Here is a 19,491-nt window from a genome sequence, read left to right as displayed (position 1 = left end):
AGTGTTTCAGAGTTTAAATAAACACACACTTGCCTGTTTTTAATGGTTTTATGAAGGTCAAACTGGACTGTGCCACAGGAACAACAGATTTAGTCCTCTTGCTTGTTCTGGAACTAGAAGTTCTGTGTACTAATGACTCTAAAATACATTACGAAGCAGAATTAATAGCAATAAAACAATAAATTTCCCAAAGAAGTAACCGATGGGTTGTTTTAAAGTTAAAGTTTGAGTCCTCCACAGTCATGTTCATTTAGCAAATCCTGAGTACCTACTATGTGCCAGGCACTATACCATGAAATTGATATCTGGAAACTAGAGTGCAGAAACTACAACTTATTTGGTGTCTGTAGAAGCTACTGTCCACATTCAATCAATTTACTGTGTGCATGTATTTCATGCTAGGTGCTGATGACGCAGAACTGAAAGATATGGCCTCAGTCTTTAGCATGGTCTCAGTTTAATGCGGATGCAGTCTAAAAAGACTTACAATGTACTACGAAAGAGAGATGTTGTATAAGGAGCTATAAGAACACAGAGAATGGAGCACCAACTCCTACTAAAAAGAAAGGGCAGTCTTTCTAGAGGGGAATACACTTCTGCTGACTCCTGAAGAAACATGGAACTTAGGCATGAAAAACTATGGTCTGCGGAGATAAACGCCACTATGGCTGGAGACGGAACACATGTGAGAAAAGCAATACAAGAGACTGAAAGAGGTAACAAAGAGTTGAATAATATTGAAAATAATGGTGGCAATTAATATTTGAACATTTTGTGCCAGGCACTACTGAAGGCTTTTTATATAGACTGCCTCGTGCAATCATCACAACAAACCTATGGAAAAAACAAACAAACAAAAAACAACCCAGTGCCGTCAAACCTGTGAAAAGTGTACTGTTATTACCCACATTTTATATGATTAGGATACTGGGGTTTATAGCAATTAAGCCACTTGCTCAAGGTCAAACAACCTCTTAAGCTGTAGAGCTGGGATTCAAACCTGAGCAGTACCAGAGTCTGCAGTGTTGTTGAGTTTGAAGCATCTCATATGCCGGTGAAGGATTTTAATCCCAGAAGTAACACATTCAGTTATATTAGAAATTACTATGGACAATGCCATGAAAAGAGTTAAAAGTAAAGGCAGAAAACCACAAGGAAGCTACTGCATACAGTGGCCCAAGTTAGATATAACCCGAAACCAAACCCATTGCCGTCAAGTCGATTCCGACTCATAGTAGAAGAGAGTAGAACTGCCCCATAGGATTTCCAAGGAGCAGCCGGTAGATTTGAACTGCCAACCTTTTGGTTAGCAGCCGTAGCTCTTAACCACTGCACCACCAGGGCTCCAAGTTAGATATGATGAGGGCTTAAATTATAACAAAAGCAGTGGAGGCAGAATAAAGAGGAGAGTTATTTTAACAGTAGACTCAATCAACAAGCCTTAATAACCAATTGACTAGGTAAATGATAGAGGATGACATCTCCAGGATGATTCCCAGGTATCTAGCCCAGGTGACTGAGGTAGACGGTAAGTAGTACCTATACAGGAAAACGCGATAAGATACAGTGGCAAATAACCCATCAGAACAGCAGTTCGGTTTCTCAAAAGCAGATTTCATACCAGCTTATGCTGCTACTAAATATAAGCAAAGGGCTAATAACTGTCCAAAGTATTTTTCAGAGCAGGAGTTGGCAAAATATGGGTCTTAAGCAGATCCCAGAGTTTTGCCGATTTTTGTATGGTGCACAAGCTAAGATTACTTTTTTACATTTATAAATAGTTGAAAAAAACAAAAACCAGAATATTTCATGACATCAAAAATCATATGAAATTCAAATTTCAGTGTCCATAAATAAAATTCTATTCAAAACAGTCACACTCATTTGTTTATGTATCTCCTGTGGCTCCTTTCACGATACAATGGTAGAACTGAGTGATTGTGATAGAGATCGTGTGCTCCACAAACCACTGTTAAGAGCTCTGGCTTTTAGTGAAATAGGAAACTATTAGAGGATTTGGAACCCTAAAGAATGATAGGATTCCACTAATGTTATAAAAGTATCACCCTACCTGCTATATGGAAACCTGGTGGTGCAGTGGTTAAGAGCTCAGGTCGCTAACGAAAAGGTTAGCAGTTCGAATCTACCAGCTGCTCCTTGGAAACCCTACAGGGCAGTTCTACTCTGTTCTATAGGGTCACTATGAGTCGGAATCAACTCAATGGCAACAGGTTACTTGCTATCTAGAAAGCAGACCACAGACAAGGCAATCAAAAGGTGAACGCAAGATCTGTTAGCAGGCCCTAAATAACACAGACTGGCTCAGGATCAGATTCTGAGTATCTTTTGAAGGAAGATAGGATTTGTTGACGGACTGGGTTTCGAGCCAGACAGAACATGTGTTTGAATTTATACAGAAAAAGTGGGACAGAAATACAAGTAAGGACAATTCCAAGGTGTTTGGCCTGAGTAACGAGAAACAGAGGTATCATGTACTGAGATGGGAAGTCAGAGCAGCAGGACCAGGTACGTGTGTAGTGGGGGTGGGGATATCTGGGGCTTAGTTTTGGACAAAGTAAACACAGATGGTCATTAGACAGCCACGTGCAAATGTTGCCCAGGCAGGTAGACATAAGAGTCTAGAGATTAGAGGTCCATCCTGAAGATATAAAGTTGGGAGTCTTTCATGTAGAGATAACAACGAAATTCCACTAGAGTACTTAGAAACTGAAGTGGGCTCAACAAATAAGAGAAGAAATAGAAACAGCTAATATAAACAACTTTCAAAATGATTTTTTTAAAAACATTTTAAAGGATAATCTATATGCAGAAAAGTATACATATAAATGTGTAACTCAGTGAATTATCACAAAGTGACTACATAGATACTTTCAAGTTTTGCTTAAAAGGAAGCAGAAGAATGGAGCAGAGGCTGAAGCTATAAATGCTTATCAACAGAAGTGTTTGTTTTTAACATAGAATAACAGCATATTTATGTTAAGCAGAAATGGCCCAATAAGGAGTAAAAAATAGAAGACATGAGAAAGAGAAGACAATGACTAAAGCAACATCCTTGGGCAGAAGGGCATGCAACCTGGTGCACAAGCAGATAGACTGGCTTCATTTAGGGACATAGACATTTTATGGTATCATAGCAGGAAAGAAAAGTACTTGGTGAATATACAGGTAGGGTGGTAGAGGGTTGTGGCAGTGTGTGAAAATTCTCTTCATACTTCCCTGATGAAAAAGGAAGCAGTTCATCAGGTCAGACGAAGGTCAGAGCACTGGCTCTGGGGTCAAACTGTCTGGGTTACAGATCCAACTTTATCTAGCTTTATCGCTTACTACCTGTGTGACCTTGGGCAAGTTCTCAATGCATCAGTTTTCTCATTTGCTAGTTTGTAATATTGCTGTATTAAGTGAGGTAATCTCAATTGAATGGTGGTGTTGAAGAAGAATATTGAATATACCATGGACTGCCGAAAGAATGAACAAATCTGTCTCAGAAGAAGTGCAACCAGAATGCTCCTTAGAAGCAAGGATGGCGAGACTACGTCTTACATACTTTGGACATGTTGTCAGGAGGGATCAGTCCCTGGAGAAGGACACCATGCTTGGCAGAGTACAGGGTCAGCAGAAAAGAGGAAGAACCTCAACAAGGCGGATTGAAACAGCGGCTGCAATAATGAGCTTGAGCATAACGACGGATGTAGGGATGGCTCAGGACTGGGCAGTGTTTCATTCTGTTGTGCATAGGGTCGCTATGAGTTGGAACCGACTCGACAGCACCTAACAACAACAACAAATAAGGTAATAATAAAGCACTCAGAACTGGATCTGATAAAGGATTCAATAAGTGTTAGCTATAATCAATCATGAGTAAGGAGAAAAGCTGTTTGAAGCTTCAGGAGAAGAGGAATGAGTTAGTTTATAGCAGGGATAAAGTCAACAAACCAGAGAAGTATAGCTAAAAAGAGTGAAGGCCTTACTTGAGGGTAATGGTCATGAATTTAAAGACTAAACAGCAAGGTTCAGATACAGAGGATGCAGAGTTGAATTGGGTTTGGAATTTTCTGGGCAAGTACAATAGAGGGAAAGAGGGGTGAATGGAGTGATTATGATGAATTACGGAATTCAAGCTGAGTAACGAAGAGAGAACATGAGGGAGGCGAGGACCAGGGAAGAGGAAGTGGTGCTAATGGACTACAGGTTATGGAAGAGTGGAAAATATGTTGGAGCTGGGTTTCTAGAGGAAATGCTGGAATCATAGTACGACTGGAAATTGAGATGCTTTTAGGAGAACATGGCCTGGATGGAAGTATAAAGCCAGAATACTGGGCACCAGAATTTTGAAATCATAAAGAGTAATAACAGTAATAGTTTTGATGAAAATATCATGAGCCAGATGCAAAAATCTTGAGTGTAATCTTTCACTGTAACAAGGAGTATGAGTAGGAGAGGCTGAAAACTGAGCTTCAAGCTCTTTTGTTGTTGCTTTTTGTTTATTTTTAAGGAAGAAAGGAGAAACCAGTCTGGAAGAGGAAATGAGAAGCAAGGAGGTCTACTATCCCACCAAGAGGCACAGGGTCCTAACAATAGGCAAGAAAACACAGCTTGAGAGGGTTCAATGAAAACAGTGTTCTCAATGGAGAAGCACATAACAACGTTCAGCAGGGTAACAAAGTGAAGGACTGTTTAAAAAGGAAATGTGATAATGAAAGACAGCCAACTAAGAGGGCACAGGAGGATTTAGAAGGTGGGAGGAGGGTAAGAAATGATTCAAATTAGGGGATGCTCAAAGAGAAAGGAGACAAAAAGATAGCTATGTATTACCTCCTAGAAGTCCTAGGATTCTTTTAAATGATGTTAAAGTAACTACATTATGAGGAGTAAGGTTTGTTTTCCTGCCTGGATTTGATTGCTATATGAGGTAAATTAAAGGGGCACAGTGTGGTTAGTCTTGTTTTTGAGGCAGACAGTTGGCGGTAAAGCTGTGAGTACTGGGAAGGAATAGTGAGGTTTTTCTCAAAGGAATGAGGAGCACTGAGGCCCTATCTTCATTCCTAATTAAGAGATCTAAGGAGGTTGAGAGAGAATAATGTCATCAGGAGCACACATTACACAGAAGCCTCCTCTTCCTTTCTTTGGGTAGTATTCTGGGGCTAGGCACTTTATTGAGCTTTCCACTTAGGGCCTGGACCAAGGGGAGGCAACTGAGGTGGTTCCCTTGGTCTTAACAAGGGAGCATCAAGAAACTCAGTAAGCAAGATAAAAATTTTTTTTTCATTAAAATATTTAACTGTAGAAAATTCATGATGAATAAAAATATTAACATTGCACATAAGGACAGGATGACAAAAAGTTCAGAGTTCACCCCTAACACTACATTTGCCTTCCACTAGCAAATTGGTACAAGTTAACACAAGTTTACCAGTAACAGATTTACAAAACTGAAAGAAACAGAATATATGCCCTTTATAGGTGTGTTTTCATTACAGGTTTTATAAAAAAAAAAAAAAAAACTCACCTGCTTTCTTCAGATTTAATTTCTCTCTGTTACTTGTATGTTTTGAGATGGGTGCGGTGAACTTCTTTTTTTTTTTTTAACAGCTGATGATTTAGATTCCACAGGAGAATAATGGATTCTTTTGATTTCTTGTACCTCTGTAGCTTCCACAACTCTACCCCTCACATTTGCATTTTCCATGTTTCCAGCACTCTTTCTTTTATGAGCAGCTAAAGCTGTCTTGGAGGAACATGGAGTTATTTCATTTTTATGACTGTTAAATTTACTTACAATTGGATCTATAATTGGAAGGTACGAATGAAAAGATTTTTTCTCTTTTTGGTTATCTACTAGTACTTTTCCAAGTTCACCTACTGCAGTGTTGAGACATCTTTTTGCCATTGATTTATTAGTTTCGGTTTGTTTTACTCTGGCACAGCTGGACTTCCTTTTAGTAACAGTGGTGGAAAGTATTGGGCGTCTCTTAGATTGTTTATTCTGGCTGTAACTAGAAATATCCTGAAATGCAGAAAATTTAGGATGATTTTGTTTTGTAAAACTGTAGTCATTTGGCTTCATTTCTATAGTTTTGGGTTGTTCAAAAATAGCCTTGGGAGATTTTGAATCCTGACATCCATGGGTACGTGGTAAAGCTTTATTTTTTCTCCAGTCTTGAGGAGGCTGTGGGCCTTGAGAATTTTCATTTGATGATGGTGATAAATTATATGTTTGCTGAGATGTACACATAAACGCCATGTTGTCTTTTACAAACTGGTTTGGTGATAGAATAGGTTTAATTGTCTCTGATTCTAGATCCTGATTTAGTCCATAATTATCATTTACAAAGGAATCTGGACTTAAAATAGTTTGATAAATTTCATGTACAATTTTGGATTCCAAATGCGTAGGCTTTGAATTATCTTTCATAAATTTACCTGATGAAAGACCTGTGACTAATTCTACTTCATTGTTAGCTACATGGCTATTATGTACAAAGGAGTCTGTACTTAGAAAATTCCCTTTACTTTGTGTAATATTCAAAGCTGAAGAACAGCTTGGGGTAAGAATACATCTGTTATTCTCTTTAGTTTGGTCATCGATATTATTCATGCAGTGAAAGGATGTTTCTGTTAAGACTTGCTCATCAAAATCTTTCAAAATGGTGGAACCTTCTACTCTCAACAATTGCAAATTTTCAGAAGCAAGAAGAGATGAGTAGGTAGTAGATCTACGTACAGAAGTTGACAAGCAAGTCTCACCACAGCACTCTCTGAAACAGGGGCTAATAGGTGATATAGGTATTCTGTTTTCTTCAAGGGTTAAAGAATTTTTTTCTGTTGGGGAACAGACTTCAGTCACAGTCAGATTTTCACAGGCTTGTAGTGGGCTCTTAACAGTGTCAACTCTTTGGGAAACATCAAATGCTTTATCAACATCTTGACTATTTGAAATCCTTTTTTTATGACTAGAAGAGTTTGAAACAGTCTTATTAATGGTATCCCACAGACTTCTCTGCAAAATTAAGCAAAATATAACAAATAAGTGGATAACTATTGAATATTATCTTTAAATAACTAATATAATGTATGTCACTCATTTTAAGCTTGCTATCAAAATAATTTTGACAGAGTATTAAACATTTTCTTAGAGGAAATCACAGAATGATTAAAAGTTATTACCTTTTTCTTTTTCCACTTTTCTGCATTTCCTAGCAATATGGCTTGGTGTTTCAGAGTATTATTTACGACAAATGTCACAATCTCTCTTACTCGGCCTTCTTTCAATGGTGTCCAGTTAACAGAAATTACAGTTTTTTCTTTAGGCTATGATCCAAGAAAATTTTTTTAAATGACTATGACAATAGTAGTATAAAATAACTAAACCATATTATATAAAACTTACAGTAGGGGATTAATATTTGTTAGTCACCAACAATTTATACCCTAGTAGCACTTAAGTCAAATATAAATGTAGTTTTCTTACCTTATGCCATCATTTCATTATAAGGAAGAAAGCCACTATGAATAGTAAGGTTCACAGCAAAATAAAATAATAAAATCTTAATCGTTCAGGGAAGCAAGGGAACAGATAATCTCCAAAAGATTTTATTGTAGTTGTGTGTTTATATGGTCGCTATGAGTCGGAATAGACTCGATAGCACTGGGACTGGGGTTTTTAACTTAATCATATGTTGCTACTTCTTTAGATACCTACACTACTTCTACTTCAAATATAATGACCCCGCACTATGAACTAAATTCCTTCCTCCTACAAACTCCTCTGAAGTCCACATCATCGTTACTAATATTTATTAATCACTTATTATGTTCCAGGCATACGTGCATGCCTGCCCAGATAGAGGCAGTCCATATTGCACTGGACTACATGTTCTAGCAACTGTTTCTCCTGCTTTATGGGAAATGCTGTCAGCCAATAGCGACATCAAACCCAAAACCAAACTCATTGCCATCAAGTCAATTCAGACTCACAGTGACCCTGTATGACAGTGTAAAGCTCCTGTGTGCCTGTTTTCCGCACCCCCCGCACCCACCCCCCGGGTATATACTTCTGTTCACAAAAGATATTTGAGATTCACAGTCTTTTCACCGCAGGAACTAGGCCTAACAAGTATTTTCCTGTGGAACACCCTGGCTTTGGTTAAACTCTCCACTCAATGTCTCCTTCCTGCAAAAGTTTGCTAATCACAGTGAAAATAAAAGCACAGATTTGCTTAACAATTTTTGCTGTAGATATGAGCTGGCATTCCAAGACAGCAAAGTGCTTTTTAACAAAATTCAGCAGGAGCCTTTCCTGTCTACTCCCCACCCCAGCACTGTAAGGAAGGAAGGAGTTACCAGGATTAATGAGTATTTTACAAACTCATTTAATCCTCACATCACTAGGATGCAGGTGCTAGGATGATGCATATTTTACAGATGAGTCCAGAAAGCTTTAAATATCTTGTCCAAAGTCAGACAGCTGGTAATTAGAAGTCCAGGGCTTCAAACCAGTTCCATCTGGTTCAAACCCCTGCTGAGAATTTGCATTTCCCCCACAGATACACTGAATCAGAACCTACAGTTTAATAAGATCCCCAGGTGATTCTTGTATATAATAAATTTTAAGAACAGCTGCTCTACTAGTGGTTCTCGAACTGGTCCCTGACCAGCAGCCTTAGCATCCTTGGTAACTTGTAAGAAGTATAAATTCTGAGCAGAGGTTCGAACCAAAAAGAACTGGTTAGGAGCCTGATTAGAACCCAGGCAGTCTGACTCCATAGTTTGGCAAGTGGATAGAATCACCTTTTCTTCCAAGTGCAAAACACCGACATGACAAACTCTGTGCCTGCTATTTTTCAGGGGCAAAAAAAAGCTTGAGTTTTCCTTTTAAAGGTAAAACCATGTAACATGATAAAACAGCTGGGTTAAAAAAATAAGAACAGTGAACTTTATAAACAGTAAATTCCAAAAATAAGATAAAATACTTGAGTTCCACATTATGACAAAAGATATCAGTAAAAGTATTATGTAGTAGAAACATCTTTCCACAGAAAGGATAGGAGGGAATCATTCATAAAGCAGAACAGGGTTTAGTAAAGTCCTGAAGTTCAGATGAACTCAATAATTCACAAGTCACTGGACCTCATATCAGAGCCTCTTCTTGCTGCCTTGTGAAATGGCTATTAGCCAAGTAGTTCAGACCTCCTCAGCTAGTGATTTCTTTTCATGCTTTTAAGGTTCTACTCAATGAAGATAAACCCTGGTGGCATAGTGGTTAAGGACTACCGCTGCTAACCAAAAAGGTCAGCAGTTGGAATCCACCAGGGACTCCTTGGAAACCCTATGGGGCAGTTCTACTCTGTCCTAAGGGTCACTATGAGTCAGAGTCGACTCCATTGTGATGGGTTAGGTAGGGTCGGACTCAATGAAAGGAGCCCTGGTGGCGCAGTGGCTAAGAGCTACAGCGAGCTATGCTGGTAGCCAAAGTCAGCAGTTCAAATCCACCAGCAGTTCCTTGGAAACTCTATGGGGCAGTTCTACTTTGTCCTGTTAAGTCACTGTGAGTCAGAAACCACTCAATTTCAAAGGGTTTGGGTTTTGGGGTTTTTTGGCTTTACTCAATGAAAGGCCACAGCAAAATAAGAACATAAATTCTCTGGTTTTTGGTGACAGCAATGGGAACATTATGCTGACCAATGCAATGCAGTAAAAGCTAAGGGGGAGGTTCCTGAAACATTTATAAAATGAAATTTGATTGCCCATCAAAACCGCACTGACAGCAAAGGGGAAAAAGGATTAAAAGACTAATGCGTACCTACACACCCCACACACCCGTTGAAAACAATCCTAGAGAGGTTTTTTTGTTCTTAGACATTTAGCCAAACCAAAGTTCAGTATTGCACTAGAAAAAGCAGTTAGCCAGACTCTAAGGATACCTATGGAAACTAAAATGCATCTTAAGGTGGCTGATAGAAAGCACTCAAAAAAGATGCTCTCACCAATGTACTCCAGGTAATCTTTTAAGAAAAAAAATAAGAGTACCGATAATAAAACCGCCATTAGAGGCGGAGCCAAGATGGCGGACTAGGCAGATGCTACCTCGGATCCCTCTTACAACAAAGACACGGAAAAACAAGTGAATCGATCACATACATAACAATCTACGAACCCTGAACAACAAACACAGATTCAGAGACGGAGAATGAACTAATTCGGGGAAGCAGCGATTCTTTTCAGAGCCTGGAGCCAACGTACCAGTCAGGTACGGCACAAGCACAGAGAGCTGCTCCACCCCCCTGAACTAACCCCGGGAGGGGGCCCAGTTGGGTCGTGGGGCGGCATGGGACTCAGCCGGTAGGAGAAGTCCCTGGGAGGCAGCGACTGGTATTGGAGCGGGGAGAACAGTGTCCCAGTCGGGACACTCGGTCACAGCAGAAGCACGGGGAGCTGCTCCACCCACCTGAACTAACCCCGGGAGGTGGCCCAACTGGTTCGCGGGGGCGGCAAGGCAACGCGGCTGGAGGGACGAGAAGTCCCCGGGAGGCAGTGACTGATTTTGGAGTCGAGAGTGCACCGTCCCAGTAGGGGAGCCTTGACGCTGGGCTTGCGGCTCGAAGCAGAGGATCTGAACTTGACTCCAGCAGGCCAGACCCCCCGGGAGCAATCTCCACACAGCCAGCACACATAGGCGATGCGCCCGCGGGAATCTCAGATATAATAGTCATTCCAAGCAAGACAAGCAACTCTGGCTATATTCTGAGGTGCTACTCTCCTATCTCTCTGTTCCCTCCCCCACCCTCCCCAGGCGGCTTCATTAACATCTGAATAGCCTGAGCCAGAGGGAGAACTCTGATAGGGATCTGACTGCAGTTTTTTTTTAGCGGATTTTCTGGAAAAACTAGTTTCCCAGTGATGGCTCAGAGACAGCAATCCATATCAAACCACTTAAAGAAGCAGACCATGATAGCTTCTCCAAGCCCCCAAACAAAAGAATCAAAATCTTTCCCAAATGAAGATACAATCCTGGAATTATCAGATACAGAATATAAAAAACTAATTTACAGAATGCTTCAAGACATCACAAATGAAATAAGGTAAACTGCAGAAAAAGCCAAGGAACACACTGATAAAACTGTTGAAGAACTCAAAAAGATTATTCAAGAACATAGTGGAAAAATTAATAAGTTGCAAGAATCCATAGAGAGACAGCATGTAGAAATCCAAAAGATTAACAATAAAATTACAGAATTAGACAACGCAATCGGAAGTCAGAGGAGCAGACTCGAGCAATTAGAATGCAGACTGGGACATCTGGAGGACCAGGGAATCAACACCAACATAGCTGAAAAAAAATCAGATAAAAGAATTAAAAAAAATGAAGAAACCCTAAGAATCATGTGGGACTCTATCAAGAAGGATAACCTGCGGGTGATTGGAGTCCCAGAACAGGGAGGGGGGACAGAAAACACAGAGAAAATAGTTGAAGAACTCCTGACACAAAACTTCCCTGACATCATGAAAGAAGAAAGGATATCTATCCAAGATGCTCATCGAACCCCATTGAAGATTGATCCAAAAAGAAAAACACCAAGACATATTATCATCAAACTCACCAAAACCAAAGATAAACAGAAAATTTTAAAAGCAGCCAGGGAGAAAAGAAAGGTTTCCTTCAAGGGAGAATCAATAAGAATATGTTCTGACTACTCAGCAGAAACCATGCAGGCAAGAAGTGAATGGGACAACATATACAGAATACTGAAGGAGAAAAACTGCCAGCCAAGGATCATATCTCCAGCAAAACTCTCTCTGAAATATGAAGGCGAAATTAAGATATTTACAGATAAACACAAGTGTAGAGAATTTGCAAAAACCAAACCAAAGCTACAAGAAATACTAAAGGATATTGATTTGTCAGAGTACCAATAATATCAGATATCAGCACAACACCAGGTCACAAAACAGAACGTCCTGATATCAACTCAAATAGGGAAATCACAAAAACAAACAAATTAAGATTAACTAAAAAAAAATACACATAACAGGGAATCATGGAAGTCAATAGGTAAAAGATAAAAATAATCAAAAAGAGGGACTAAATACAGGAGGCATTGAACTGCCACATGGAGAGTGATACAAGGCGATATAGAACAATACAAGTTAGGTTTTTACTTAGAAAAATAGGGGTAGATAATAAGGTAACCACAAAAAGGTATAACAACTCTAAAACTCAAGATAATAGCCAAGAAAAACTTAACGACTCAACTAACATAAAGTCAAACACTATGAAAATGAGGATCTCACAATTTACTAAGAAAAAACGCCTCAGCACAAAAAAGTATGTGGAAAAATGAAATTGTCAACAACGCACATAAAAAGGCATCAAAATGACAGCACTAAAAACTTATTTATCTATAATTACGCTGAATGTAAATGCACTAAATGCACCAATAAAGAGACAGAGAGTCACAGACTGGATAAAGAGACACGATCCATCTATATGCTGCCTACAAGAGACACACCTTAGACTTAGACAAACAAACTAAAACTCAAAGGATGGAAAAAAATATATCAAGCAAACAATAAGCAAAAAAGAAGAGGAGTAGCAATATTAATTTCTGACAAAATAGACTTTAGACTTAAATCCACCACAAAGGATAAAGAAGGACACTATATAATGATAAAAGGGACAATTGATGAGGAAGACATAACCATATTAAATATTTATGCACCCAATGACAGGGCTGCAAGATACATAAATCAAATTTTAACAGAATTGAAAAGTGAGCTAGACAGCTCCACAATTATAGTAGGAGACTGCAACACACCACTTTCGGAAAAGGACAGGACATCCAGTAAGAAGGTCAATAGAGACACGGAAGATCTAATTACATCAACTAACTTGACCTCATTGACTTATACAGAACTCTCCACCCAACTGCTGCAAAATATACTTTTTTTTCTAGCGCACATGGAACATTCTCTAGAATAGACCACATATTAGGTCATAAAACAAACCTTTGCAGAGTCTAAAACATCGAAATATTACAAAGCATCTTCTCAGACCACAAGGCAATAAAACTAGAAATCAATAACAGAAAAACTAGGGAAAAGAAATCAAATACTTGGAAACTGAACAATACTCTCCTGAAAAAGGACTGGGTTATAGAAGACATCAAGGAGGGAATAAGGAAATTCTTAGAAAGCAACGAGAATGAAAATACTTCCTATCAAAACCTCTGGGACACAGCAAAAGCAGTGCTCAGAGGCCAATTTATATCAATAAATGCACACATACAAAAAGAAGAAAGAGCCAAAATCAGAGAACTGTCCCTACAACTTGAACAAATAGAAAGTGAGCAACAAAAGAATCCATCAGGCACCAGAAGAAAACAAATAATAAAAATTAGAGCTGAACTAAAAGAATTAGAGAACAGAAAAACAATTGAAAGAATTAACAAAGCCAAAAGCTGGTTCTTTGAAAAAATTAACAAAATTGATAAACCATTGGCTAGACTGACTAAAGAAATACAGGAAAGGAAAAAAATAACCCGAATAAGAAACGAGAAGGACCACATCACAACAGAACCAAATGAAATTAAAAGAATCATTTCAGATTATTATGAAAAATTGTACTCTAACAAATTTGAAAACCTAGAAGAAATGGATGAATTCCTGGAAAAACACTACCTACCTAAACTAACACATTCAGAAGTAGAACAACTAAATAGACCCATAACAAAAAAAAGAGATTGAAACGGTAATCAAAGAACTCCCAACAAAAAAAAGCCCTGGCCCGGACGGCTTCACTGCAGAGTTCTACCAAACTTTCAGAGGAGAGTTAACACCACTACTTCTGAAGGTATTCCAAAGCATAGAAAATGACGGAATACTACCCAACTCATTCTATGAAGCCACCATCTCCCTGATACCAAAACCAGGTAAAGACATTACAAAAAAAGAAAATTATAGACCTATATCCCTCATGAACATAGATGCAAAAATCCTCAACAAAATTCTAGCCAATAGAATCCAACAACACATCAAAAAAATAATTCACGATGATCAAGTGGGATTTATACCAGGTATGCAAGGCTGGTTTAATATCAGAAAAACCATTAATGTAATCCATCACATAAATAAAACAAAAGACAAAAACCGCATGATCTTATCAATTGATGCAGAAAAGGCATTTGGCAAAGTCCAACACCCATTTATGATAAAAACTCTTACCAAAATAGGAACTGAAGGAAAATTCCTCAACATAATAAAGGGCATCTATGCAAAGCCAACAGCCAATATCACTCTAAATGGAGAGAACCTGAAAGCATTTCCCTTGAGAACGGGAACCAGACAAGGATGCCCTTTATCACCACTCTTATTCAACATCGTGCTGGAAGTCCTAGCCAGGGCAATTAGGCTAGACAAAGAAATAAAAGGTATCCGGATTGGCAAGGAGGAAGTAGTTATCACTATTTGCAGATGACATGATTATATACACAGAAAACCCTAAGGAATCCTCCAGAAAACTACTGAAACTAATAGAAGAGTTTGGCAGAGTCTCAGGTTATAAAAGAAACATACAAAAGTCACTTGGATTCCTCTACATCAACAAAAAGAACACCGAAGAGGAAATCACCAAATCAATACCATTCACAGTAGCCCCCAAGAAGATAAGATACTTAGGAATAAATCTTACCAAGGATGTAAAAGACCTATACAAAGAAAACTACAAAGCTCTACTACAAGAAATTCAAAAGGATATACTTAAGTGGAAAGACATACCTTGCTCATGGATAGGAAGACTTAACAGTAAAAAAGTCTATTCTACCCAAAGCCATCTATACATTTAACGCACTTCCAATCCAAATTCCAATGTCATATTTTAAGGGGATAGAGAAACAAATCACCAATTTCATATGGAAGGGAAAGAAGCCCCGGATAAGCAAAGTACTACTGAAAAAGAAGAAGAAAGTGGGAGGCCTCGCTTTACCTGATTTCAGAACCTATTATACAGCCACAGTAGTCAAAAGAGCCTGGTACTGGTACAACAACAGGCACATAGACCAATGGAACAGAATTGAGAACCCAGACATAGATCCATCCACGTATGAGCAGCTGATATTTGACAAAGGACCAGTGTCAATTAATTGGGGAAAAGAAAGCCTTTTTAACAAATGGTGCTGGCATAACTGGATATCCATTTGCAAAAAAATGAAACAGGACCCATACCTTACACCATGCACAAAAACTAACTCCAAGTGGATCAAAGACCTAAACATAAAGACTAAAACGATAAAGATCATGGAAGAAAAAATTGGGACAACCCTAGGAGCCCTAATACAAGGCATAAACAGAATACAAAACATTACCAAAAATGATGAAGAGAAACCCGATAACTGGGAGCTCCTAAAAATCAAACACCTATGCTCATCTAAAGACTTCACCAAAAGAGTAAAAAGACCACCTACAGACTGGGAAAGAATTTTCAGCTATGACATCTCCGACCAGCGCCTGATCTCTAAAATCTACATGATTCTGTCAAAACTCAACCACAAAAAGACAAGCAACCCAATCAAAAAGTGGGCAAAGGATATGAACACACATTTCACTAAAGACGATATTCAGGCAGCCAACAGATACGTGAGAAAATGCTCACGATCATTAGCCATTAGAGAAATGCAAATGAAAACTACGATGGGATTCCATCTCACACCAGCAAGGCTGGCATTAATCCAAAAAACACAAAATAATAAATGTTGGAGAGGCTGCGGAGAGATTGGAACTCTCATACACTGCTGGTGGGAATGTAAAATGGTACAACCACTTTGGAAATCTATCTGGCGTTATCTTAAACAGAAATAGAACTACCATACAACCCAGAAATCCCACTCCTGGGAATATACCCTAGAGATACAAGAGCCTTCATACAAACAGATACATGCACACCCATGTTTATTGCAGCTCTGTTTACAATAGCAAAAAGCTGGAAGCAACCAAGGTGTCCATCAACGGATGAATGGGTAAATAAATTGTGGTATATTCACACAATGGAATATTACACATCGATAAAGAACAGTGATGAATCTGTGAAACATTTAATAACATGGAGGAACCTGGAAGGCATTATGCTCAGCGAAATTAGTCAGAGGCAAAAGGACAAATATTGTGTAAGACCACTATTATAAGATCTTGAGTAATAGTAAACTTGAGAAGAACACATACTTTTGTGGTTACGGGGGGGGGGGAGGGATGGAGTGTGGGAGAGGGTTTTTAATTAATTAATCAGTAGATAAGAAAGGCTTTAGGTGAAGGAAAAGACAACACTCAATACATGGAAGGTCAGCTCAATTGGACTGGACCAAAAGCAAAGAAGTTTCCGGGATAAAATGAATGCTTCAAAGGTCAGCGGAGCAAGGGCGGGGGTCTGGCGAACATGGTTTGCGTAGACTTTTAAGTCAATTGGCAAAATAATTCTATTATGAAATCATTCTGCATCCCACTTAGAAATGTGGCGTCTGGGGTCTTAAATGCTAACAAGCGGCCATCTAAGATGCAGCAATTGGTCTTAACCCACCTGGAGCAAAGGAAAATGAAGAACACCAAGGCCACACGACAACTAAGAGCCCAAGAGACAGAAAGGGCCACATGAACCAGAGACCTACATCATCCTGAGACCAGAAGAACTGGTTGGTGCCTGGCCACAATCGATGACTGCCCTGACAGGGAGCACAACAGAGGACCCCTGAGGGAGCAGGAGATCAGTGGGATACAGACCCCAAATTCTCATAAGAAGACCAAACTTAATGGTCTGACTGAGACTAGAGCAATCCCGGCGGCCATGGTCCCCAGACCTTCTGTTGGCACAGGACAGGAACCATCCCCGAAGACAAGTCATCAGGCATGAAAGGGACTGGTCAGCGCGTGGGAGAGAGACGCTGATGAAGAGTGAACTAATTATATCAGGTGGACACTGGAGATTGTGTTGGCAACTCTTGTCTGAAGGGGGGATGGGAGGATAGAGAGAGAGAGAAGCCAGCAAAATTGTCACGAAAGGAGAGACTGAAAGGGCTGACTCAAGAAGGGGAGAGCAAGTGGGAGTAGGGAGTGAGATGTATGTAAACTTATATGTGACAGACTGATTGGATTTGTAAACGTTCACTTGAAGCTTAATAAAAGTTAATTAAAAAAAACAATAATTAAGGAAAAAAATAAATCCGCCATTAATTTAGAACTGCAAGAGCCTTTTTCACAATGCCTGAAGTCTACTTAAAATGCATCTCTATTTAATACACAGCCCTGGTGGTGCAGTGGCTGAGTAGTTCGGCTGCTAAGCAAAATGCCGGCAGTTCGAATCCGCTCCTTGGAAATCCTATGGGGCAGTTCTACCCTGTCCTATTGGGTCGCTATGGGTAGGTCTCAGTGGTAATATGTTTTGTTTTTTTGATTTATTTAATAGGGCACGGGGACAGTAATGGTTCAGTGGTAGAATTCTCACCTGCCAGGGCAGCTGGATAACAGTGGATACACCTCAGGCACATCCTCCACCCATCTGCCGATGGAAGCTTCCTTGCATGTTGCTGTGATGCTGACAGGGCTTCAACGGAGCTTTCAGACTAAGATGGACTAGGAAGAAAGGGCTGGTGACCTACTTCTGCAAACTGGCCAATGAAAACCCTATGGATCACAACAGATCATGGGACGGCGCTGGACCGGGCCATTTATTCAATTATGCATGAGTGGTGCTGGCTTGGCAGCTTAACAACAGCAACAACAGACAAGCCAAAAAATACTCACTGCTGTCCCGTCATCCCGACTCACAGCGACCCTATAGGATAGAGTAGAACTAACTACTCCATGGGGTTTCCAAGGCTGTAATCTTTCCTGAAGCCGAATGCCACATCTTTCTCCCAAGGAGCGGCTGGTGGGTTCTAACCGCGAACGTTCTGGTTTGCTACTGAGCGCTCAATCACTCCGCCACCAAGTCTGTATAAACGCTTTAAATATTCCGTGCGTGCATATTAATGTGCTGTCACCATCCAAACTACCCCCTACCGTGGCGTTCTCTACAGGGGCCGAGGATTCCACCCCACAGTTGGTGAAAGGGAAACGACTTCGTTCTCTAAGGGTCTTTTTCAGTTCACACCCCTGTGGACGCGGGTAGCAGGAAAGATCGCGGGGAAGGTGGGCGGCTGCCGGGGGTGGGGTGCGGGTGGTGGTGGCGCCCCTCCCACGACTTACCTGCAACACAAAAGAACGCTGAGCGATGCTAAAGCCCTGGTCCGCTGCAGGGAAGCGGCTGATCTTCACTTCAGCCACCTCCTGGTTGGGATTGTCTAGGGCCAGAGACAGGGTCCGAGAGGCTCCCAGGCGAACCTCTCCGAAGCTGAGGAAAGGCGGCTTGCAGAAGTGGCTGAGAGACAGGACCGAGGGGGGAAGCCGCCTCCTCTTCGCCCCCGGCGCGCAGAAGCACTGCCGGCGTCCTCCGCTTAGTCGGACTCAGCTTCCAGTAGCTTGGCCCCACAAGCCGGTCCGCCATAACCGCCCGGAGGTCCCCCCCGGACCGCCCCCGAGGCTGCTGGCCGCTTCCCCTCAAGGCCGGCTGTGGAGGTCGTGAAGGGTGACTCAGCCACCTTTCGTTTCCAGCTGCCAACACTCGAGGAGAAAGGAAACAGACTCCGCACTTTGCAGACTCAAAAGAGATGCCAAACAACTACAGCTTTCTGCCTCAGTTTTAAACTTCCCACCTCCACCAATGAGCATCTCCGGGCAGCGCCACCTGACCACAGAGCCAATCACTGAGCAGAAGCAGCCACTGGCCAATCAGGCGGCAGCGCCTAATTTAAAGGATTTCACCTGGCCTCAGTTGCTCTCTGCAGCTGAAGCGGAAAAAAACAAACAAACAAACAAAACAAAAAACGGTGAAGCAATTCTGACGACTTCCTAAAACCGGATGCTTAGTAAAATTTGCTTTTAGAATTTTTGTCAACAGGTTGTGTTGAAGCGAAGCGAGTAACAGAGTTTCCGGAATTAATGCAGTAATCACTGGGGTTGCCAGGCACAGCCTTAGAAAGTAAAATTTAATTTAGATCTCTCTTCTCACTCAACATAGCCCACCCAGGGTGATATGAATTTACTTGCAGCTGTTTCCTGGGGCTGAATGGGAGAAATATGAGGAAAATTAAAACGATAGTGAGTGCGAACGTGCTTATTTCAGCGACTGATCAAAACGGGCTCAGTAAATTTGCATTCTGATTCTTAACTCGGGATGCTAGAAACATGACACGAGATAAACAAATGAGACCCGAGATTTCCAGTCTTTCATAAGTTATCCTTTTTACAGACAATGCCTGTGAATAACTTCTTGGCTTTTTAATTGCGGTTATCTAGCACTTAGGAGTCTGGGTAGCGCAAGTGGTTTGCATTGGCTGCTAATCTAGAGGTTGGCAGCTTGACTCATCCAGTGGCTCTGAGGAAAAAAGATCT

General features: G+C 40.5%; 1 protein-coding gene across 1 annotated transcript; it reads right to left on the bottom strand.

Moving 5' to 3' along the window:
* Nucleotides 1-13: 13 nt before the first annotated feature.
* On the bottom strand, nt 14-18,744 carry LOC135228296 (abnormal spindle-like microcephaly-associated protein). Its single transcript, XM_064272997.1, is given in 6 exon segments — nt 14-138; nt 5,528-5,603; nt 5,606-7,018; nt 7,186-7,329; nt 18,247-18,438; nt 18,440-18,744. Coding segments are annotated over 6 exon segments (2,055 nt in total). The 5' UTR covers nt 18,545-18,744.
* Nucleotides 18,745-19,491: the final 747 nt, after the last annotated feature.

The sequence above is a fragment of the Loxodonta africana genome, chromosome 20, assembly GCF_030014295.1.
Source record: "Loxodonta africana isolate mLoxAfr1 chromosome 20, mLoxAfr1.hap2, whole genome shotgun sequence".
NCBI lineage: Eukaryota > Metazoa > Chordata > Mammalia > Proboscidea > Elephantidae > Loxodonta > Loxodonta africana.
The sequence above is the reverse complement of the archived record's forward strand: the minus strand, read 5'-3'. Positions and strand labels throughout refer to the sequence as shown.